This window comes from Tachypleus tridentatus, chromosome 6 (assembly GCF_004210375.1).
Source record: "Tachypleus tridentatus isolate NWPU-2018 chromosome 6, ASM421037v1, whole genome shotgun sequence".
Classification (NCBI taxonomy): Eukaryota; Metazoa; Arthropoda; class Merostomata; order Xiphosura; family Limulidae; genus Tachypleus; species Tachypleus tridentatus.
In genome coordinates, this window is record NC_134830.1 from 77999122 (window position 1) to 78023365 (window position 24244).

General features: G+C 30.8%; 1 protein-coding gene across 3 annotated transcripts in view; it reads left to right on the forward strand.

Annotated features, from left to right (window-relative positions):
- LOC143252864 (cell adhesion molecule Dscam1-like) overlaps window positions 1-19479 on the forward strand; it is a 49436-nt gene extending 29957 nt beyond the window's left edge. For 2 of the 3 annotated variants that reach the window (XM_076505656.1, XM_076505657.1), the window contains exons 12-22: window positions 1555-1702; window positions 3559-3710; window positions 4551-4682; window positions 5017-5181; window positions 5761-5831; window positions 6139-6376; window positions 8331-8429; window positions 12526-12714; window positions 14660-14821; window positions 16063-16286; window positions 17627-19479. In XM_076505656.1, the coding sequence (XP_076361771.1) occupies window positions 1555-1702; window positions 3559-3710; window positions 4551-4682; window positions 5017-5181; window positions 5761-5831; window positions 6139-6376; window positions 8331-8429; window positions 12526-12714; window positions 14660-14821; window positions 16063-16286; window positions 17627-17710 (1664 nt within the window). In that variant the 3' untranslated portion in view covers window positions 17711-19479. The remainder of the gene's footprint in view (window positions 1-1554; window positions 1703-3558; window positions 3711-4550; window positions 4683-5016; window positions 5182-5760; window positions 5832-6138; window positions 6377-8330; window positions 8430-12525; window positions 12715-14659; window positions 14822-16062; window positions 16287-17626) is intronic. The other variant, XM_076505655.1, reaches the window with a different exon arrangement.
- Window positions 19480-24244: the final 4765 nt, after the last annotated feature.

Below are 24244 nucleotides of genomic sequence, written 5' to 3' on the forward strand. Positions count from 1 at the left end.
TTGTAACATCTTTGAACCATACCTCTTTAGTTAATTTTTTAAACTGAACACTTCACTAGATATTATAATTTAGGTTTTGTTATCCAGTTCATCATGAGAGATGTCGTATTTATTCTGTCAAAACGGGTTTTCATCGATCAGCTCTGTTTTTGAAATAATGTTGAAAACAACTCGAATTCAGGTTGCAATAGTGAAAGTTAACCATACATCTATTACAAGCAATAACTCTCTGATATTTATTTATAACAAAGCCTTTGATAATTTAAATTACACAATTTTGTCGCATAAAACGGTATGATAATACAATTATAAAGTTACAAGTTAAGTTATCTTCGTTCCCTAAATGTCTTAGTTTTAAGACATAAAACAACGTAAGTTAATGAACATTACTTTTTTGTGTGTAAAATATCGGTTTCATACCTGTATTACGTGTATGAATTATCCCAGAATGTTTAGATGATCTGTAGGCTAAATTGAATTTTAAAAATGTACAAATAAGCATATAGATGTTCGAAATCAAAATACAACAATTAATTTTGACTATTTTAATTCCAGAAAGCAATAGTGAAACATCTCTACAAGATCTTAAACTGAATGAGACTACGAAAGTGGGAAAACTGACAATATTTCACGTCACTAAACAAGATGAAGGCCGTTACCTCTGTACTGCTGACAATGGCGTTGGTCCCATTTTAAAACAAGAAATTGTTCTAACAGTGTTGGGTAAGGCCAGTAGTATGAACACGAAGTTGTACTCAACACAATGTGGATGAAAAAATACTGTGAAGATATGAAGCAGATTTTGTTTTTGAGAAAGAATAAAACAGTTTAATCAGTGTTGTGGTTTATAGTTGGCTCATTATATTTTGTATGTGACATATTTATAAAAGTCTCAGTTCAATCTTAAAAGCATTCCACGGAAGTCCAAACTATAATAGTGAAATCATTTTCATCACACTAAAATGGCTTATAACAGTGAATTGCAATAAATTCTATAAGAGTTAAATTAAACTCCAAAATACACGAGCATAAACAATCAATAACGTCTTCGTAAAGCATGTAGAGTGAAATACAGTGTATTAAGAAAATCACTTAGAGATATGTGCTTATGAAAGAGATTGCTTTTATGTCATTTTTGTAAAATAAATTGCACACTAAAAACTACATTAATCTATAACAAGTTTCATGTCAAACATTTAGAAACCGGTCTCTCTCTGAAGGTATGTTAAAATATGATTATCATCAAAATATCTTTTTTTATGGTGTTAGAGAAACACGTAGGCTGAAGAAGTCTTGATAGAAATGAATAACAACCCTATAACCCGAGCGCTTTCTATAGATGGACTTCAGTTTGCCCTACCTTTCGAAAGTCTTCGGGTTATAGGGTTTGTATTAATTTCTTTCAAAATATCTTTTTATTCATCGTTCAAAATGTAACGAAAATAAATGATAAATTTTGAATTATGCAGTGTTTAGTCACGAATAAACATATGGTGGCAGAATATTCTGTAGGAAATAATGCTACATAATTAACACACGTTTTTATTTCAATAGTTCCTGCACGATTTGAAGAAAAATTTGGTGTGGTGACGGCACAGAAAGGAGAGAGTGCTAGACTTCAGTGTAATGCCCAGGGTGATCAACCCTTGTCTGTGACATGGTCGAATAGTTCCAATACGTTAAGTAAAACTAGTGGATCAGGGTAAGTGTTCAATCGTTCTATATTGCTTTAATTCGATTTTTTTACAGTGTTTTGTGGTCTATTGTCTTTGAAATGTTCAGTATCTAGACAAGTATGTTTGGGATAGATAGTTCAATGTTAACGTTGAATGTTTTGATCGAGCCGAGACGCGGCATGATTGTCGTTTTAAATTTAAATATTTTAAAAGTGGTGTAGCTTCTCAGTGGCTCTGCGGGCTTGCAACACTAAAGATTGGTTTACGATATCCATAGTTTGTCAGGACACAGACAGCACATTGTGTGGATTTGCGTTTAACAACAACCAAATTAAAGTGATTTATTGAAATTAATATATTTAAGTTTTGTTTTGCATGGTCTCTGTATTCAATAAAAAAGATAAACTAATTTGAATTTCCTTTGAAAATAGAAATCTGCCACTAAATCACAATTTATTTCTCAAAGTTTAAAACATAAAAACCATAAAATTTGTCTTCTATGGTTCTGATTGTTTCCCTCTTCATTATGAAATCTAACCGTTATTCCTTTCAGAGCTATAGCTATTTCAAAATGACTTTAAGACTTGATGGGACAATGATAGAAATATCTTCTAAAAGAGTTAATTTATTGTAGACTTTGTAATCTAAATAATGTGTTATTATTGCTTAAATGGCAGTTATAATTCAGATTACATAACATTTTCTGATTTTTATGTGAAACAGCTAGGGTGTTTGGAGGATAATAAAGCTTTTTGGACAATAAGTTTTATTTACAGAAAAGTAAATAAAACGCACAGTAGGACACAATTTGACATGATGAATTCCAGTCGCTGTACGTCTACATAACTATAATACAACGTTTCATTTGTGAAATAACCGTACTTGTAGATTAAGACATACGTTTGCGCACCGTGTGTTATGTGGCCAAAACAACAACTGCATTAATGACGTTTTGACGGTATTTCACATTCTGTATCTTGGACTGTGGTTAACCAAACTGCTATATGTTTTCAGTGAATGTGCTTTATAAGATGTTTACTTAACATACCGGTCTCAATCTCACGTGGATCTGATCCACCGTACGGATGCATACCTCCTTTATACAATACTGTATCACTACGCGCAGTATTTGAATCGGTTTACGATCGGGATCAAACACTCATACATCAAAATACATTCAAAGGACTACATGTATATCATTGATTAAAGAGTATGCCATAGAATATTTTTGTATATTTGGATAAAACAGCATATAATGGAAACTGAAAGAAATCCGAAGTTACAACTAGTACTATTTTATAAATGTACAAGAATCTCATTCCACAAAGGTGATTTGGTTAGGGCCGCTTTAACTAGTACAAATTACTGGTTGAAATATATATGCAAAAACGGCTCGTTTTTGCATATATATTTCTCTACAAGTGGGTTTTCTCGACATCACTGGAAATTATTGGTTTTTTCACTGAAGACGCTTGAAACACTGCGTGATACAAAATATATAAATAGTGTTGAGGAAAACATTAATCAAAACTTCATAAACACTTAGGGAAAATCATTAGAAGTGAAGAAATTATTCAGTGACTAATGAGCTCAAACATTATAGAAATTAATGTATAGGATAAATCTGAATTCATAGGTTAAAGTTGAAAATTGGAAAGTAGTTAACAAATTCCAAAAATAAAACTCCAAATTATCCAAGCAAATTCAATAATAGTGTTGAATTAGAAACTACAATTTTGTTATATAATTATCAGTCTTATAATACTTAGAAATTAGGTTTATAATACAATAATTTTTTATTCTTATAAAATGATTTTAAAATATTTAGTCTTCAGAAAGTTAATATAGCTGTAATACAGATTTCAATTGTTTCTGCTCTCAGCAGATATGAGATCTTTGAGACTTTAACCCCAAAAGGAATCAACTCAGAGTTGATTATCAGAGAAACATTACCTCAGGATGGAGCCATTTACTCTTGTTTAGCAGAGAATGAGCATGGCAGAGATGAGAGAAAAGTTAAGCTTTTGATTCAAGGTGAGATTTTAAACATTTTATTAAACTATTATGAGGTTCATAGGGATGATTTTTATAGCTAAGTAATTTAACAGTTTACCACTCATAATAATGAATGTTAATATTTTGTATCTATGGATTCGACATTATAAAGTAAGTTGGCTTTAATGTGCTGAGGATAATGAAATGTGTGAAATATTCCCAGCAAGTACTTGTATTTAGTGTGTTAAAAAGCATTCAGCCTTTTGTATTGCACAAAGTTATGTTGTTTTCATAAAACAAATAACTTTTGGTGAGATGCTGTTGTTTTGTTTTCCTTAACAACTGACTTATAGACAGAATGATTTATGATGTTTATCATTTTTAAGATGTTGTATCAAGAAATTTTTTTACAAATATATTACTATATTAAAATTGATAATGAAAAATGGCCACTCTTTGCATGATGAAAGATAGAATTATTATTAGATACTAAAGCTGATTAGTTTTGGTAAAATAGTTACCATCATTCATGAGAATCATGACATTATTTAATATTTATAGATTCATAAATTTTTCAAAGGAATGAAGGTTTTATTTTGGAAAGATGGTTTAAAAAAAAAGTGGTGCATTTTTATTGGTGATTATAGACAGTTTTGATTGGATAAAACAAATTAAGGACAAATCAAACATTTGTGTAGCGATAATATAAGATATAGTACAAATACCTAAAGAAAGTGTTTTCACTGTTATTTTCAGTGATAAGTCTATTATGGATTACAATAAGAATTATTGTTTCAAGATTAAGAATCAACATTCATATATAAACAGTAAATGCAGTTTATATTTGTAAATTTTATTTATTAATTCACTATTTCCCAGAGGTACCATCACCACCACCAGGAGTTAGTGTTCGTGAAGTTTGGACAAGAAGTTCTAGCATTACTTGGCTGGTTCCTTATAGTGGAAACAGCCCAATAAGTAACTACATTGTGCAATATTGGAGGGATCATAGTAAGTCGTATTGTGATACAATGTAGTCTTGTAAATATAGCGTGATGTACAAAATAGTTAACATCTATCTCAGAATAAAAATTAGTTATCAATGAAATAAAATTAGTTTGTTTTTAAACCCATTTGTGAATTCAAGGGGTTTATTGTTTCAAAGAACTCATGACTTTAAAAGGATATTATTAAATATTTTTGTGCATTTGTTTTTTATAATTTTACTAACACTTTTGAAAGAAAAAGCATTAGCACACTCTGACAAGTGGTGTACTGAACCATTACTGTTTGTACATTAATTGTTTCATTTCATAGTGGTATTATATTTTTTGTTTATACTTAGAACGAACTCGGAGACTGAATGAAAAAACAGTACCAAGCTCACAGACCTTTGCAATGATAAAGAATCTGCAACCAGGAACTTCCTATATAGTGACTATAATAGCAGAAAATTCTGTAGGTAAAAGTTTACCTTCTGATCCTGCTATGCTTACCACAGGAGAGGAAGGTAGTGTTTGTTTTGTAATCAGTATAATATTTCACATTTTGTAAGCCATCACAAACATGTCTTCTGTTTCTTATTTCATTAGAATAAAATATCAATCAATGATTTTTTTAAAGGTTCCTTGAGTCTTTGTCCCCTTGTTTTTTTTAGTTTTTTATAAATTAATTAATTCATCTTTCACTGCAGGTATTGAAGCTTATATTTTCACAAAGAACTCCTATGCTATGAAAAGTAATTAGTGGTATAGGAATTTCTATTGAACACCATATTAACAGTTTTAAGAGATTATGAATTATCTCAACTTATATTAAATTTTAAACAAAAGTGATAATAAATCATAAATACAAATCTTTAGGTTAAATTGTCTTTTAAAGTTTACTTTTTTAACTAAATATTTGTTACTTTGGTTGTATTACAAAATTTGGTTTTAAGATTGTTCTGAAAAAAGAACTGTAGAATTAGTGCGATCTAAATTATGATGTATATTCCAAGTGTTTGTCTATGATACATGGTAAAGGAAGTATTCAGCATCCTTTCTCCCAGTGGAAATAGTTTTAAGTTTAATTTTTTTTTTTTTTTCAGAACCAGATGCACCACCAATGGACATCAGTGTTCATGCTAAGGGAACAAATACAATTACAGTGATGTGGAAGGTATGTACAATAATTTAGTAATTTGTGTAAGGAATTTGTATGAGCAAGTTATTGCTTATTATTATATTTTTTTACAATTAAATTTCAGACCTATGAAAAATGTAAACTATATAGCAACATAAACAACATAGGCTAAGTGTTTGATGGAATATTTGCATTTTGAAATATATACACAATAAACAGAAAAAGACAATCAGATTTGTTTCTTGTATAGATTCTGTAAGCATCAACTTTTCAATTGTGTGTTTCACATTTTTTAAATTTATTGTAAATTAAGCATAATATTGATGTCATTTTTAAATTTTAGGCTCCACCTCATGAAAATTGGAATGGCCAATTGAAAGGATACTATGTTGGCTACAGAGTAATTGACCTATCAGAAACCTATTCTTACGAGACTGAGCAGTTCAGTCCAAATTTGGAACATGATCACTTTCTCACTAATCTTATGAAAGGAACAAAGTATGGAATAATAGTTAAGGCCTTTAATGCTGCAGGAACAGGCCCACCAACCCAGGAAATTCTTGTCAGCACTTTAGATGGAGGTAGGAATTACATGTGCTTAACAGAATAATTTCCATATAATTTTTATAGTCACTTTCTTTTGAAATGTTGCTCACTTTGAGATGCTGAGTTATTGAAAATGAAATCAGTACATCTGATTTATATTTAACTTAACATTTTTCAACTATTGTAAATTTTATAGTTTGAGTTATTATTTGATTCTTTGTTTAATCAAAAGTCTCTTAAAATAGGTTTTTTTTATTTAATTTTTTTTTACTGCAGTGAACACTGATAATCCTTGATAATTTTTTCTTCTGGTTGAAATGCAAAACTAAATTGCATGTTACTTTTTATTTAAAGTTTGTAAAATAGCATCCTGTGCATGTTCAGGAAAAGTTGTGTAACTTGATTTAGCATTTCTGTAATTAGTTTAGGTTGTGATATTTCCAAACAGTTGTTGGGACACTTGTTAAAAGTATTTAGTATTTGAATTTAGAATTTTTTTTGTATTTTACATTTTGATTAGAAAGTTATATTTTATATAAGCAGTCAAATGAAGGAGTAGTCAATAAATTATTTAAATTTGCAGATGGTATTAAGGTCTTGGATGTTTCTAGCTGTGAAGAGTATGCTACTGATTTAGATCATTTCATTAGTTGAGCAGATAAATAGCAGATGGGTTTTAATTATAATAAATGCAAGGTAATGTGTGTAGGTTATTATAATTTGAATTATAAGTATAATTTGGATGCTTAAGACTATTCAACTATTACTCCATGAGCCCTTTCTTTCTTGACACTGTTAAGGTTATTTCCATCCAAATCATACTTACAATTCAATGTCCTTCCTAAGGTAAGGAGTCAAAAATTGAACACAATATCCCAAATTTGGCCTAACCAGTGACATGTACAAAAACATTTTAACCTCTTTAGACTTATAGGAAGGGGTTACTGGAATGATGCTTGGGATGGAATAGTTGTCAAATGAGGACAGGTTGAAATATCTCATTCTTTAATCTTGAAAAAAGAAGAGTTAGAAGGGATATGACGGAAGAATTTGAGATAGTATAGTGTTAAAGCATCATCTTTTTTTTTTTTATTCTTAACAGTGTGAATAGTAGGACTTTGGGACACAAATACAAATTTTGGCAGAGCACAAGTCACATTCAGCTAAGCTTTATTTTTTTAACAGGGTGGTTTGTTTTTTGAATGGGTTATTTTTTTATGTTTTGGGGGTGATAAGGTTAAATGAGTTTAAGAGAAAGCTTGATATGCATGTGAATAATAAGGGCTGAGTTAAGATTTTTTTACGATAAGTTTTAGTTTAGTTTAGAAGGTAGAACAGCTGACATGAACCAGTAGTTCCCAGGTTGTCCTAAATCATTGTTATGTGACATTCATAAGTATATTTCTTTTACTTTATTTTGCCTAACATAGTGTTTACCATTTCCAACTATACATTATTAGAACACAGCAAATGTTTTCAAAGATTTGTTGGTAACCTAAGGCCTCACCTTCCAAAATGGCATCACTGTTATTTTTATGTTACATATCTTGATTTTGTTCACAATACTTTCTGCAGTAATGTACATTCTTTATAATGTGCTCTATTCACAGATGTTTATATATTTTTTTTCAAATTATTGTCAGAGCCAGTGTTTATCAGTAACTATTCAAATCACATGCTATAACATCATAAAAGGATGTGTATGAAGATATTTAGTAATAATATCATAAACAGTGAAAGTGACAGCAGAATAAGTTTAATAAAACAAAAAAAACTTGCACAGCAATCAAAGCTTATGAAATATCAGTTTTAAAATATTTTAAGAGTTAAATTTTCTAAATAGTTAGAATTGTCACTTACTTTTAGTTAAAATTTAAAGTTTGACATTTAGGAGTGCACTTATAACGTGAATGTTTATCTGTAGTCTAGCTTTTGTTAAAATATTGTTTACTTCATCACAACCTTGTTTTTAATACTAATATGAAACAGATCTTCCTGCCTCACCAAAATTGTATGTGCAGTCTACTACAAGATCAACTGTAACTCTAAAGTGGGATGTTGACTCTCCTTCTCATGCTTCTGTTACAGGTAAAATATTTTGTTTATAAATCTCTTTAAAATAAAGTTCAGAATTATTTACTTATTTCATCTTAATATGGTCCTTAATATTATCCATATACTCTTCCCTGATAATAATATTAATATTGTCTTAAATTACTTTTTATCATCATCTGGTAGGATAGTTAATGTATATCAAATAATATATGGTTTACTCAGAGTTATTAATTGATATGTTTAAAATTATGGTGTGGGTTATCTCATCATAGTAGTCGATATAATACATATTTAGATAAAAGTTTTACTAATAGCTTCTTACAAAGCTTAAGAGCATTGTCTATAATTTATTATCTATATTATTAAAATTGTCTTAAGTACTTCACACTTTATGGTGCTATATCAAATTCTCAAATTTGATTAACCAAATGGCAGCTGGCAAGAGAAGTAAAATAAAAGTTAATATCTGTCATTTATTTTATTATTCTTAATATGTTATGCTACTTTGCATGTAATATTTTTGTAAACAGAAATAAACACAGTACGTAGGTAGATTCATCTTCTTTTATTCATTCATTAATTCTTAGAAAAAATAATGTATTAGAAATTTTGATTTTTTCTTTGCAAAATACTTGTAATGTTTACTGAAGGCTTGCCAAATTTCAAGAAGAAACGTAAATTGAAATAGTATAGGACGATGCATCACAGCTTCATGAAACGATACGCATGTTGTATCACTGTATCGCCACACCTGTCCACCAGTGTGACAGCGGTAAGTCTACGGATTTACAACGCTAAAATAAGGGGTTCGATTCCCTTTGGTGGACATAGTAGATAGCCCAATGTAGCTTTGCTATAAGAAAAATGTACATACATCGCCACACCTTTTGTGAAAATGATGAAACAAATGCTAAACATATACGAATTAACCATAATTGCTTTCATGTTGGAAATGGTAATTAATATTTTCTGTACATGTAATTGCAATTCTAGAGTCAAAAGTTTGTTTACTTGCAGATGTTATCATAATATCTTTCTTCCAGTAGTTACTTCCATTAAGAACGTTGGTCAGAATGTTTAATATACGTTTTAATTTTTTTAATTGTTTGTTTATAAAGACTGTTTTGCATTTTTAGCTATATGTGGATTTAGGTCTAATCAAAATCTAAGCTGTCGGAATCTGTTGAGGTATTATTAAGATTAGGGTTGAAAGTATTGGTAACAGGGAGTGTATCCTACATTGTAATCATTATAAGTAATAATGTAAAAATAAAAAAAAAATATTTAAACAGATGTAATATTTACTGTGTTGGTTCTTAGTTCTGAGTTATGTAGGTAGTTTGTTTTAGTCAGAAGTTAATACTGTTTTATAGAATTGATTTCTATAATATATTTTGCTCTTGCATTAATTGGTTATTCAAAATATTGCTTAGGTTCTTTTCATTTTGTAATTTACACATCGTACAATGAAGGATACTTATTGTTACATTTCAAATGTACGACCTTTCTTAATGATAAAACATTTAAACCAGATTTGAACAACTTTTTTTCTGTTTTCTTTTAATTCTACGAAAGGTGGTGTTATGCATATTATTTAAAGTTTCGATTAAAAACATAATTAATTTACAAATTCTCAAAACAAACAATCCACGCTTTATACGCCCAGATGTGCTGGATATGCAAGTAATTGTTTCAGTAAGCTGACGATCCGTGACGTTATAGACGTCAGACATTTCGAGGAAATTTAACCAGTTCACTGTGTATATGAACACTTCTGTTGTCAACGTGTTTGTTAAATGGTTGTGTTTAACGAAGGTGTTATGTCACAAAATGGTTTACTGGAACGCCACTCTTTAGGCTTTTTTATTTCTAAATAATCAAGTAACAAGAGAAGAGTGAATTATTAACATGAAGGTATCATATTTTTATCAGATGTAACGAAACTCAGTACACTACTCTGCACGTTTGGAGAGAGCATATTTTTATTGTGATCTCATGAAAAATTGAAAACATATGACATAATGGAACTATAATTAAATTTAAATTAGACGCATGTCAACGATATGACTGGGGCTGAATATATGGCTGTCAGATTTGTAAAATAGAAAACTTTAGCCAGATCACCATGTATGAAGTGAGCTGTCAAAAAATGGCATTTCATCTATCTGTTGTTTATGATAGATCAAGAGCTACATTGTGATCTTAACTATTTATTCATTCAAATTGTATAACTATTGTGTAACTATATTTATGAGACTTTTGTATCAGTACAGCCTGTTTAAGTAAGAAACGTATCACATCAACAGAAGAGTGGTTCCATTCACTCAATTTTCCGTGGTGTAGACTAGTACAAGAAGAAAAATGTTTTAAAACGTTTTAATTTCTCCTTTGTCAGATTCTTTATCGTAGGTGTCTGTTACTAATTTACAGTAAATTTCAACAGTAAACAAATAGCAATACAGTATACTTGTTTTAAAACAATATATTAAACAAGTAAAATTACACTGTTGGTTATCACCCCTTGACAGCTGAGTTACCGTATATCTCCGGCAGTTGATACAAGTGTACGGCTTGCAGAAATGTCAGTCAAAGAGTTAAATATTTGTATCTGTTAATTCGTGAAGCGCACAAAAATTGGTTCAATTACTTTTGAACACAATTTGAGGTGAATTATTTCTCTCTATTCTGTTATTGCAATATGATCTCTAATACTTTAGAATCGCTTGTACAGGGTGTTCAGAAAGTCACTGTGCAGTTTTGAAAGCAGCGATAACAGCATTCATTCAGTCTATTTCAAGCCAGCAACTGATAGCGGTGTTTAGAAACAAAATAAGAAGGATTCAGGCCTGTATTGATGCCAATGGGGGTCATTTTCAACATTGTTTATAATTGTTATTCATATTTACCTCCTGTATTCTGTATTAAAACATGTCTGTTAACAAATATACAAGTGCACAGTGATTTTCCGAACACCCTGTATATGCTCTTTATGATAAAACTCACAATCATGCCGTCTAGATCTATTTAACTTTCTAACACACTCGAACTACATTTCAGACGTTCATTCGTAGTTCAACCGAATCAGAGAATATTCTACAAATACGAAGTATTATGACACAATAATATTGAATGAAAACAACGAGAAAAACTTAAAAGGTTCAAGTAATGTAACGAAATAAAACAAGCGTTAATTCAAAACAATTACATAAACATACCTGTGATATGCTATCGCTCCTACAAATAACCAAATTTATCCCTAGTGATGTACTTAAATCACATTAAACTTAAACAGTCTTGTGTATCTTACACCATATAATTTATTATCGATATTCTGGCTTGTCGCCATATTCATGGTAAAGTTACATTTTTCACAGCTTTAGTAAATATCTGTATGTATGATTTATTATTTACTTATTTAATTATACTTATCCTAAATTACGTATAAGACATAACTATAATAAGGTGCAAGTCTACCCTGGCAAAGGCAGAATGGTCAAAATCTGTTAGGTAGTTAAGATTTTGTTACTGTAAAGACTGTACTTATTTCCAAACTAACTACATGGTTTTTAAAGATTAGTCGTACATTTTGAGAAATGCAAGTTTTCGAACTAAAAAGATTTGATAAGGATCTACAGGGTTTCCGGAAAGTCTGGAACCATAGAAGATTTACAGGACGTTGAACTGGCAGACGTACTCCCTAGGAATGGGCTTAGAAATCACCGTCCTTTTTTACCCACGATTTAATTTTCTGGTAACTGTTTAAGGCACATATTTACAAAGAGAAAATCAACAACATTGAACATCTGAATCGACAAATTCTCAATGTGTTTTAGACTATTGATAATGACACGAGTATGTTTCAAGTGTTTAAAGAGGATGATAACACCAAATTTGTTTCAGATTACAAGGACAGCATGTAGAACACATTCTGTAAATTCGTTAAAGTGCCTTGGTTCCAAACTTTTCAGACATAATGTACTTCAAAAAATGCAAAAACGCTTGAGATATAAGTTGGTCCAAAATACTATTTTTGTAATTATATATTTTTTTTGTAGATGTTGTAAGATTAAGAGGTTGTAGATTGATTTATTTTCACATTAAAAGTGCAGTTGGTTTTTATACCTGCTAGGTTACACAATACAGTATAGGAGAGAATCTGGACGCTGGCATCAAGCCACAACTGTACCTTTGGAAAATAACTACTACACTGTAACAGGACTTCAGGATGATACTGTGTATGAATTTTACGTAACAGCAGCAAATAAGTATGGTGCTGGTGATCCAAGTGAAATTATTACTGTAATAACGGGAGACATAGGTATGCACTGAAACTAATAATTCACTAGGAAGAAATAATGTATATATTTTTATCGCAAGTTTTTTTGCTTCGTTTAATCCACAATACAAGGGTGAGTCAACAATTCTGCCCTTAATATAATTTTACTACGTCAGTGTCTGTACCTCTTTTAACTTTCTTTTTTTTTTTTTTTTGAAGTTAATTTATTATAATTAACAATTTAAGAAGCTAACCTGTTTTGACATTGTCCCCTAATGTAAATGGTGTATTTCAAACAACTATATAGATTATTAGAAAGGTTAAGGTGGCACGTAACTTTTGCATCAATAATTGGTAACATGATTTTCTAAGCTAGTCAATGGTATACCTGGGAAGGGGGAGGATATACTGAACTTGTCCTTTAACTTTTGGAGTCATGAGCTGATTCTCAAACTACCTGCATCTAGGGTAATATTCTTTTGTGTCACTTTTTACCATATCAGGTTTGATGATACGTCAATCATCTATTAAATTTTCAAATCCTCCGAATGTTAAGTGGATGGGAATTGTTCTTAAATGTTTAAGTAATTTGGGAAATGATGCGTACAGTGAAGATGACGTCATTGTCGCTCTCGAGTTTGTTTACAGAGTAAATGAAATTGCCTGTCTGGTCTTGATTCTACATACTTATAATGTCTTCTGTAAGGGATCGAATAAAGAATTATAGTTTTTAAAAATATAGTAAGCCTAAAACTGTTGTCTTACAACAAGTATAATTGACTCATATTGCAAATTTGTATGATCTCAAGCCATTAGAGTAATGAATGTGTGTTTTACAGCTCATTGTCATTATTATAGTAACGTTTGTAATTACATTTTCTTTACATAACACATATTTAAATCACGAAAATAATATGAATATGTAATATTATCGAGTATTTATATATTGAGCTAAAAATCTACATCCAATGCCAACTGTTATTGTGGAGGGCATGTCTTTTATGTAACAGACTCTATTTTAAAGTGGTTTTAACCTCTGAGTATCACATACTAAAGGAAAAAATATAAAAACTAATTTTGAAATAGCAGCAAATTTCTTATTAAATCCACTAGTGTTGTATTTGAGAATCATGTTAAACTGTTTATAATAACTGTTGTTTTCAAGAATTAAATTAAGCAATATATTTGGGAAATTCTGTTAATTAACTCTGGATATACTATTTAATTGATGTTTAAACAGTCCAGTTCATGTATGAATATAACTTTCAGAGCAGTAAAACAGGAGAGGTAACCAAACCAAAATGTTGAAATTCTCAGGAACTTCAAACAATGGATGAGTTATTTTTACAGTTGAATATAAGTTCAAGTTGTTTGGAAATAACTAATGATAGTTTATTGAATGGCAGAGAGAAGAATGGTATCACAATGTACATTATTTACTATGAAGCATGTTTGAAGGCCATAACAAGTGTATGTGTGTTGCACCTCAGCCAATATTTAAAACAAAATGGGTGTCTTTTTGACTGTTGACATATACAAAAAGATTCTTATCCATCAAGTCATTCCTTTAGTAATGAAACCAGTTGTGAAGGGATTAATCTTTCAGCAAAACAATAATCCAATGCATGCTGCAAACGTGAGAAAACTATCTGCACAGGAACGAATGAAAACTGTATATTCTGCATATAAAACTATTAGAATAACTCAAGACTTAGGAATTGTCTGTTAAAATTAATATTGCTTAAATAGTAAATTATAGATATGCTTTTTACTTTTTAGTATAATTATTCCTTTGCAGTTCACCTATTTATAACAAATAGTTTAATTTTGCCAGGTGTTAAACCATTCTTAAAGTGAAGCAACAAAAAATGGAATGTTTGCGAAATTTGTATCACATATATCAGATATTTCATTTAGTGGAATACTCTGTTTCCAATCCACAATTAAGATACTTAATTTTGTTCAAACAATATTTTGTCACAAACAGATAGTGGGTTTGCTTCATCTTTAAGTGGACACCATGGTCATGGTTATATGGATCTTGCTATTATAGTTCCTGTAGCAGCAGCTGTGGCCGCTGTAGGAGTTGTTGTGGCCGTGTCTTGTGTCTGGCAGAGGAAGATCCGTTTGAGGCATAGATTGGAAAGGGGTGAGCTAAACACACTTCTCACCAGACCGTCTATCACTATTGTACACTTTATTCATTTGCCATTTTTCAAAATATCAAATTTAGTGTAATATATATTCTCTAACTAATTTTTGTTTGTGTGGCATTGCAAGCTAAACTTAGTGTAATATGTAAAATGGCTAATTTAACTAATAAAGACATTTTATGCATACACTTGTACATGAATATAGTTTAATTTAATTTAAAGACTCATTATATACTAATACAAAATTTGCGTAGTCTTTCATGGGTTTTATTTTATTATTTTATTACTTTTGTAAATTTTTTAGTTCTTTTTAGGATTGAATATTCAGTAAAACTAAAAATTTGGATAAAATTGATACCAGATTACCAAAAATATTTATATAAGTAAATAAAGACTGGTATAATATACACTTTATAAATAATATTGATATAGTTAGAACCGCCTCAACAGTCACAGTGGTTAAAAAGTTGAATGGAATAGAGACGTTAAACATGTAATTTCTGAAACTAGTAATCATCTCTGAAAATTTATCTTAATGAAATTTTAAGGTAATTAATATAACCTTTTTGTCAGTCAGATTCTTCTGTTTCTGAATTCAAACTTAAAAAAGGGGTGAGAGGAAAAGACTGATAGTTTTCAGTTTTTAATTATATAAAATCTGTTCACTGGCAAACATTAGTTTGTCAGATGAGAGTTATACAAGTTCTTTCATATGTGTAGATTTTTGTTTTCCCACATTATTTCGTTATATATAATATGGCCTCAAGCATAAATACTTTTACTTGAAGATTTGGTAAATATAGAATTAATGATAAACTTCCTCTCCATTATATACAATCTTCATCCTACTAAACATAACCCTTTTTACAGATGGGATAATTGGGATTTTAACATAGGGAAATACCTCCTACTAGGTTTTTCACAAATATTTGCTTTTTTTTAAAATTTAGTAAAGGTTTTGATTATATTATTGAAAATAGTCTTTGTTAGATACAGTTTAGTTTGCAATAAGAAATCTTTAATTTTCAGTTTGATTTGGTCTAATAATTACATATTTTAGGTTTAATATGAACATTTTTATTAACAGTTTTTTATAAAATTAAATTATTAACCTCATTTTTAAAAAAAGATATGTTCATCTAAATTTTGAAGTGATTAAGATTTAAAATTAAATACATGTTAAAAAATCAAATATTTCAGTAAATTAATAGATTTTGTTTCAATGTTTATGTTATAGCAATGTCCGAGAGAACCTACACCCCATATGCAGGCATTCCTGTGGGACAAGTTACTGTAGGACAATGTTTCCCTGACATGGATAAAACTTGGCCACCTGGTCACTCTGATAACAACCCTCCCATAAGCAATCCAGACCCCTATTCAGCTGTCCCTCCACGGATACAGAATGGAGATTTGAGGAAAGCCAGTTCGACTCAAGAGATGAGAACTTATTTCACCCAGGTGTGCATTTTTTAACAACTTTTCTCATACCATTTACTAAGCATATGAATTTGTTTTACTTTACAGTTTTTCCTTTTAGTTCATTTCTGTATAACTGTGTTTAATCATTAGAACTACATACTGCATAATGTGTTCCACTTGTTTTTTTTAGTTCAATTAAAAAAAAACGTTATGGTTTAGGTGATGAAATATAGTTTTTTATTTTAGGTCTAAGAACTTTGAAACCTGTTATTCTGATATCGTTTGTTTTTTGATATTTTTATTATCATTTTTTGGGTTACTATTACTCTATCAAATCACCAATGTACATAGCTTTAGTAGCTCAAGATACAAGATGTAACTGTTACATCCTCCAGCTGATATCATTAAATGTGGATTTAGTGGGCTTATTTTCTTAATGATACATAGTTTTCTCAGCAATTTTAAATCACCAACACTTGTATTGCAAGTAAGTTAATTTCAACGAATTACTTACCAGTAAAATGCCAACATCATCCAAAGATTTCACTTTGCAACATTGTTTTGGAGAAAAATAAAGAAATTATTATTATTATTATTATTGTGAACAAGTGAACTGCACAAATTACTTCTTTAGATTATGAAAATAAAAATCCACTGCTGTATTGCTCAAATGTGGATGTTTTCAGTGGTGCTACCATTCAAGAATATGTTGCTGTATCTGGTGGTGTAACATCTAACAATAGGGAAGATTCCTCAAAGATATTCAAATAGCAGGAATTGGCTACTTAAAACATTGAAATATCATACTAATTCAAAACAAGCTAAGTAAATACAAAAATTAGAATATGTATGGAGATAAGATCCTCTAGAGGACAGCTTGAGAAGGCTTCAAAAAGATGCAAACAGAAAAGTACTCCAGCAAAATGCATAATATTTTACATGTGAACATGGTCAAATATTTAACTTTTGCAAATATTACCAAAATTTAAAGAACAAATAAGAAATGCCTCTGAAATTATAATAAGAGTTTTTGTTGAGAGGCACGACTATGGTGGTTTACAATGAGAGACATGACTAAGATATTTAAACAACAATGTGTAGGCAAAGCAGGGAAACATGATGGTTAATTTTTAATGGCATGAGGATTTTTTCCGTTGCACGGGTAGCAAATATTAGTAAAATTATATTATGAAGAAGGAATAGCATTACAACATCTTGATTTATTCAGCAATTTACAATGAGCATTGTTTAATTGATTCTGGCATTTACATTTAATAGTAGACTTTAAAAATCTTTTGTTGTTAGTTTTGACTTTTTTAAAGTGTTAAACTGTTTTTTAGTCAGTAGAATAGTTATTGTATTAATGTTTCCTTCATCAGGACACTCGAATTCAAGGGTTGTCAGGATCCAAACAAGATGTGCGACAGATCCGAAATAGTCAGTATTCTAATAGTCTGAAATGAAACAGTTTATTGAAGAAAGAATTAAACACCCTAGAAATTTGTACTTAGATGTATGTAAATATGTTGAACAAGTTTAGTAATCGTGATACTCAAATATTTGTGATTGATTGTTCAAATTCATTTTAAAATTTACTTATGATTAAGAGATTACGGTATCAAATAAATATGCCTTTTTTTTTTTCAATTACAAGTACTGTAAAAGTTACAGTTAGCCTGTCATTATACTTAATCTATTATATTACTTATTGTTTTACAGTTCTTACTGTATTTCCTCTTTTTCAAAGTTACCAGTGTTAAGGAATGTCCAGTATTTGTATAGTTCTCATTCAGAAATTATTCATGTAACATAATATTAAACTTTCATATTTGTAATTGAATGAAAATTTGCTGCTTTTGTGTATTGGCTCTTTTATAGCATTTACTGTTTCACATGTTTTATATTTGTATGGTAACAAGTTAAATATTGTGTTATGTATTATTCTATTTTATATCTGACTTTTACAGGAAGGTGATTTTTGTGTTATTTTACAAGTTTTATCACAAGCATTTATTATTCTTCAGGAGCTGCTGTATGTATTGCCTCGTCAGTGTTTTTAAATAAGGGTTTTCTAACAGACTGTGTACTATTGTCGTGTTATTGTAACTAAATACTTTAGGATTAGCTGAAGATTATAACAGTAAAATAACTTTGTTTCTGCATGCATTAAATTAATAAAACTGATTAGTGTATAAATAAATGTATTGACTTTGTGTATGACATTTTATCAGCACCTTAAGTTTTTAAGCATATTTAAATAAATACGAAAACGTTACTGTGTTTTCATTTTTAATGTAAATCAAAGTAACTGGGAATCATAAGTATAGGGTTATTTTCTAGCTACAATTCTCAAAATATTATTTAAAAGGTACATTTATGTTTTGATATGACAAAAGTACATATTTTACACATTTGATGTACAACTTACAGAATACCAGAATTTTATTATCACTCGTAGTATTTTGTTAAATTTCTTCCAAACATGTCATGCGCATTTATATCTGTATCTAGTTTTATCTTAGGTTCATAATATCACCATATAGAAATTTTAGTTATAGTAATTGAAGAACTGTTTGTGTACTCATGAGTCATGTCTTGTTAATTGAACCATAGCTTTGACTCTTTACTATTTAATACCAAACATACACTCCCAGCTAATATATTTAACTTACGAACTGAAATTATTTCTACAAAACCTTTTCCCACATATAAAATATAGTTGCAGTAAAATTCAAACAAGTAATATGCTATGCTTTTAACCCTACCTTTAGATCATTTTAATGGAAATTAAAAAAAAAAAAGGTTTTGTAGAGCTTGTGTTGACCACTCATATTAAGATAGCACTCTTGTGATTTTTGAACAAGCATGAATAATTTCATTAATATTATTTAATTAACAAATATTTAAATCTTTAATACTATTTTGTCTTTCACAGATTTGATTAGTACGTTTTTGTTCCAGCGAAAAACCTAGGTTTCATACTTCATTACAGTTTATTAATCTAATGTTAAAAGAAAAAAGACTATCTGAAAATTATGTTAAATAAAAATAAGGTTTATGAAATACATAATTTATTTATTAGGAAAGAATATGAAGGACTCTATCCTTTTCGAAGTTAAATTAAGGAGGATAAAATTATGAAGTGTTGTCAGGTTTTTATAAGGTCTTGCTGTAAAGTAGGTGTCTGTGAATTGTTAACTATGAGTTTCAACAATAAACGGACAGAACTCAATCAACTTGTTTTTTTTTTAAATAATATATTCAAAAAAAAGTCAAACGTACGAATGTTCGTTACACAGTTAATAACCATATTGAATCCAGTGCTTTACATAATTTTCTTTTCTTTGTCAAGAGTCCACACAGGCCAGTTCGGTTACTTACCAACCAAACTGACAAGAGTAACGTCCCGGCATGGCCAGGTGGGTTAAGGCGTGCGACTTGTAATCTGGGGGTCGCGGGTTCGCATCCCTGTCGAACCAAACATGCTCGCCTTTTCAGCCGTTGGGGCGTTATAATGTTACGGTCAATCCTATTATTCGTTGGTAAGAGTAGCCCAAGAGTTGGCGGTGGGTGGTGATGACTAGCTGCCTTCCCTCTAGTCTTACACTGCTAAATTAGGGACGGCTAGCGCAGATAGTGCTCGAGTAGCTTTGCGCGAAATTATAAAACAAACAGACAAGAGTAATTGTTCTTTTTCCGTGTGTCACCACAGTTATATCCAGAACTTTGAAAGTCCGCACTGACATGTTCAGTTATCATAGAACCCATTTGACAAGACGAATTCTTCTCTATTCTGTTATTACAATACAATTTCTGATTATTATACTTTGAAAAGTCGCAACTATATGCACTTTATGGCTAAACTTACAAACACAGTCTAAATGTATTTGATTACATCTCTCACTAACTTACTTAACTTGTACTAACCTGGTCGCCCATAAATGTACATATCGCTCAACTGAGGCTTGGAACTTTATACAAACTACAATACATTATGATGCAACAATACGCAATTACAGCAACGAGAAAAATTGCAGAAGGTTTAAATAACGTAATGTAAATTCGCAACTGAACTAAACAACGAATGATTCGTAAACAGTTACGTAAGCAAACCTGTGATAAATTATTACTTCTAAAAATACTGAATTTAACTCTCGCGCTTTATAACTATCTTAATTCATAACTTTCCCAATAAATTTAAGTGAAGTAGCCGTGTTTATCTAATATATCTCACCAGAAATAATGTCTGATTAGTTTGAGGAGTTCTGGACGAGTTCCAACATGTATGATAATGAACTTAAGAAAAACCATTCAAATATTGTATTATATAATGTAATTACATGACTTCCTAAACGCTTTATCTGTCTAGATTGAAAAAAATGAAAATTTTTAGATACTTTCTGAAGATATGATTGCAGTAAATTTAGTAACTAAGTTTGAAAGTATAGTAAACTCACTAATTGGTATGTGGTCATTAATATTGTAAATCTAAGGAGGTTGTTTATACAGCGTCCAAAGTATTTTAAGTTAGGATTTAAACTGTTGCATTTTATCTATGATAATGTACTATGCTCTTTTATTATACATCGCAGCCAGCAGGATGAGCCTTAATATTGGGTGAAAGCCCTCTTTGGTACTCGACATGGCAGATATAATATGGTTGACATATTACATAATATTTTGTTTTCATTCATAAGCTCTGATAATATACACATTTAAGTAGATATCAGAATAGATATTGTGTAAATTCACTTTTTTTAAGAAACGTTGATCTCGAAATTTAATATTAACATTAGTTTGAAAGTTTTTTAACATCAGTAAATATTGTGTTTCAGGGATTAGGCCTGGTTCAGAAGAATACCAAACCAAAAAAAGTGTTTGAAATAGTTGAGCATCGTACCTCTTGTCAGAAAATAGTAGTAGTGGTGTATCTCGGAACGTTTGGTATGGATATTAACACTTTTACTGATAAGGAATGAACATCGTTTCCATATGTGAAGATGACCTAAGAAGGTCGAAACGTTGTTCTCTCCTTATCAGTAGAAGTGTTAATATCCATACCAGCTGTTCTGAGATACATTTTTTTTCAACTGGGTTTCTGGACATCAAGAAGTATTAGTGATGGTAAACTTTTGAGGTTTGTATGGTCTGAAATTATCATACATGAATGTAGCATAATACTTTTCACAGCTTACAAACATTAATGTAATGAAACTTATACACTGCTGGCCAAAATGTTAAGGCCAATGGACATAAAGAAAAAATATGCATTTTGCGTTGTGAGACTCAACCATATATTTGAGTAGAGCTTTGAAAGATGAAAATAAGAAAAGGGAAAATAAAAATAATTTTTTTAGCATTTAATAGGCAAAATGTAAACAGTGAAATTAGCCTAAATACTAGCTGGTAAAAAGTTTAAGACCATACTGAAACGAAGCGTTAATCGGTAAAGACGTAACGAAATGTAGACATTTGTGTTCAAGTATTAGCGTTCTGAACAGCTCCCACTGACATCTCCTGTGTTACATTGAGTAAAAACATGTCAAAGGCTAAAAAGTTGAAAGAGTTTGAAAGTCGAGCTCCAAAAGCAAGGTCTCTCTCATTGTGTCATTTGCGTTGATATTGGGCTTAGTAAAACTGCTGTTACAAATTTCTTAAAAGATCCTGAGGGATACGGAACGAAAATTTCAAGTGGTCGGCCCAAGAAAATTTCGCTGGCCTTGAGCAGGAGGATTCAACGGGTTGTCCGGCAAGAGACCAGCCGATTGTCGAACCATATTAAGGCCCTTACGAACGCAAAAACAGCTCAAGAACAATAAGACGGCATCTACGAGAGGAAGGCTTTAAAAACCGTAAACGTCTTCAAAGGCCACACCACGAAACATCTCGGTTAAACTTTGCTGAGAAGCACCAAACATGGGACGTAGAAAAGTGGTAGAAGGTTTTGTTCTCTGATTAGAAAAAATTAACCTGGATGGTCCAGATGGCTTCCACCCTTACTGGCACGATAAGGATATCCCACTGGAGACATTTTCTACACGACACAGTGAAGAAGGTTCCATCATGATCTGGGGTGCTTTCTCCTTCCATGGAACAATGAAGCTTCAGGTTATACAGGGGCGTCAAAGCTGACTACATTGGCATGTTGGAGAGAGCATCCTTATTGACTGAAGGCCTTCGCTTGTGTGGAAGTGACTGAATCTTTCAGCAGGACAACGCTGCAATCTACAATGCCCGCAGGACAAAAGACTTTTTAATGGCGAATAACGTGATTCTCTTGGACCATCCAACGTGTTCGCCCAAACTGAACCCCATTGAAAATGTTAGGGGGTAGATGGCAAGGGAAGTCTATAGAAATGGACATCAATTCCAAACAGCGCGTGATCTTCGTAAAACCATCTTTACTGCTTGGAAGAACATTCCAGCCAGCCTTCTGCAAATGCTTATATTGAGCATGCCAAAGCGAATGTTTGAAGTTATTCGCTATGACGACCATGCAACTCGCTACTGAGACCTCTTGCTGGGCATTTCCTACCCTGTTTAGGACTTCTTTTTGATATGGTCTTAAACTTTTGACGAGCTAGTATTTAGGCTAATGTCATAGTGCTCACATTTTCCCTATTAAATGCTAAAAATATTTTATTTTTATTTTCCCTTTTCTTATTTTCATCTTTTGAAGCTCAGCTCAAATAAGTGGTTGAGTCTAACAACGCAAAATGCATATTTTTTCTTTATGTTTATTGGCATTAAAATTTTGGCCAGCAGTGTATGTGTGGAGAGAGATGATACCAACAGAAGTAATAAAATGGTACATTTTTCCAATGATGAACAGATAGCCTATTGGCTCGCACGGGATTCAGGAACAATAAAACTGTGAAATCCATGGCCACCATCCAAGTGCTAAAAATATATGAACAAGTTGGAGCTATAGTAAGATGTATTTGTAACGGTACTTTCGCCCCCGCTAGTACAGCGGTATGTCTCCGGATTTACAATGCTAAAATCAGGGGTTCGATTCCCCTCGGTGGGCTCAGCAGATAGCCCGATGTGGCTTTGTTGTAAATAAAAACACAAAAAACACAAACAGTACTTTCAGAATATATAGAAAAGAAAGAAGCAAAATATATGTAAAACGAATGCAGAAGTAATAAAATCACAGCAAGAGGTAAACATATTTAATCAGTTTTCAAGAAACGTGATTTCACTAGTAAAGAAAGAATACTGCGGAAAGAGTTGTTAAAATCATTAGAACCAAGTATTAAAATGTAAGAAACTGTTAAAGTTTATATACAGTCATTGCATATAAATTTACCAGTTATACCACTCGCATAACGAAAGCCCTAGGTTGTTGCTAAAGTATTGTAGTGTTATAACAATTATATTTAAAGTCCACTTTGAAACCTCAATATTCCAACGTTTGACAAACGCTATTCAAAGTTTAAGAGTCTTGATTTATAAAAAGGAAATAATAATGAAACGATTTCACACATTGTCTGTTATCTATTATGCTCTCATTTTGAGCTATTGTAATTGTTTTATTTTACTTTTTCGATATGTGGTTTTAATGTTTCCTCTTATTTTAAATTCATCAAAATAACTTATGTTACTAATTCACTTACCTAGTCACAGTTTAACTGCACGAAAGACACTAGAGTCGTTCATTTATCAACCAGACTAGGCTAAAGAATGTTTTGTTTTGGTTTTTTTCTGAAGGAGAGGGAAAAACATTTATTCGTATAATCATGCATTATCTGTGAACTGATTTAGCAAATAAATAATTACGTATCATAGTCAAATTTAATCAAGAACTCTCACGAATAATAAACATTATTTTAGTGACATTTATCTTATAAAGTTCAAAATAAAGGTATGTCGAATATAATTAATTTGTCTTTGGTGATTGAAATTATTTAGATACACTTTATAGTTTTGGTAAAAATTTAAAGTGTTAGTCAGAAATGTACACAGTGTAATTTACTACTAATTCGTACCGTGAA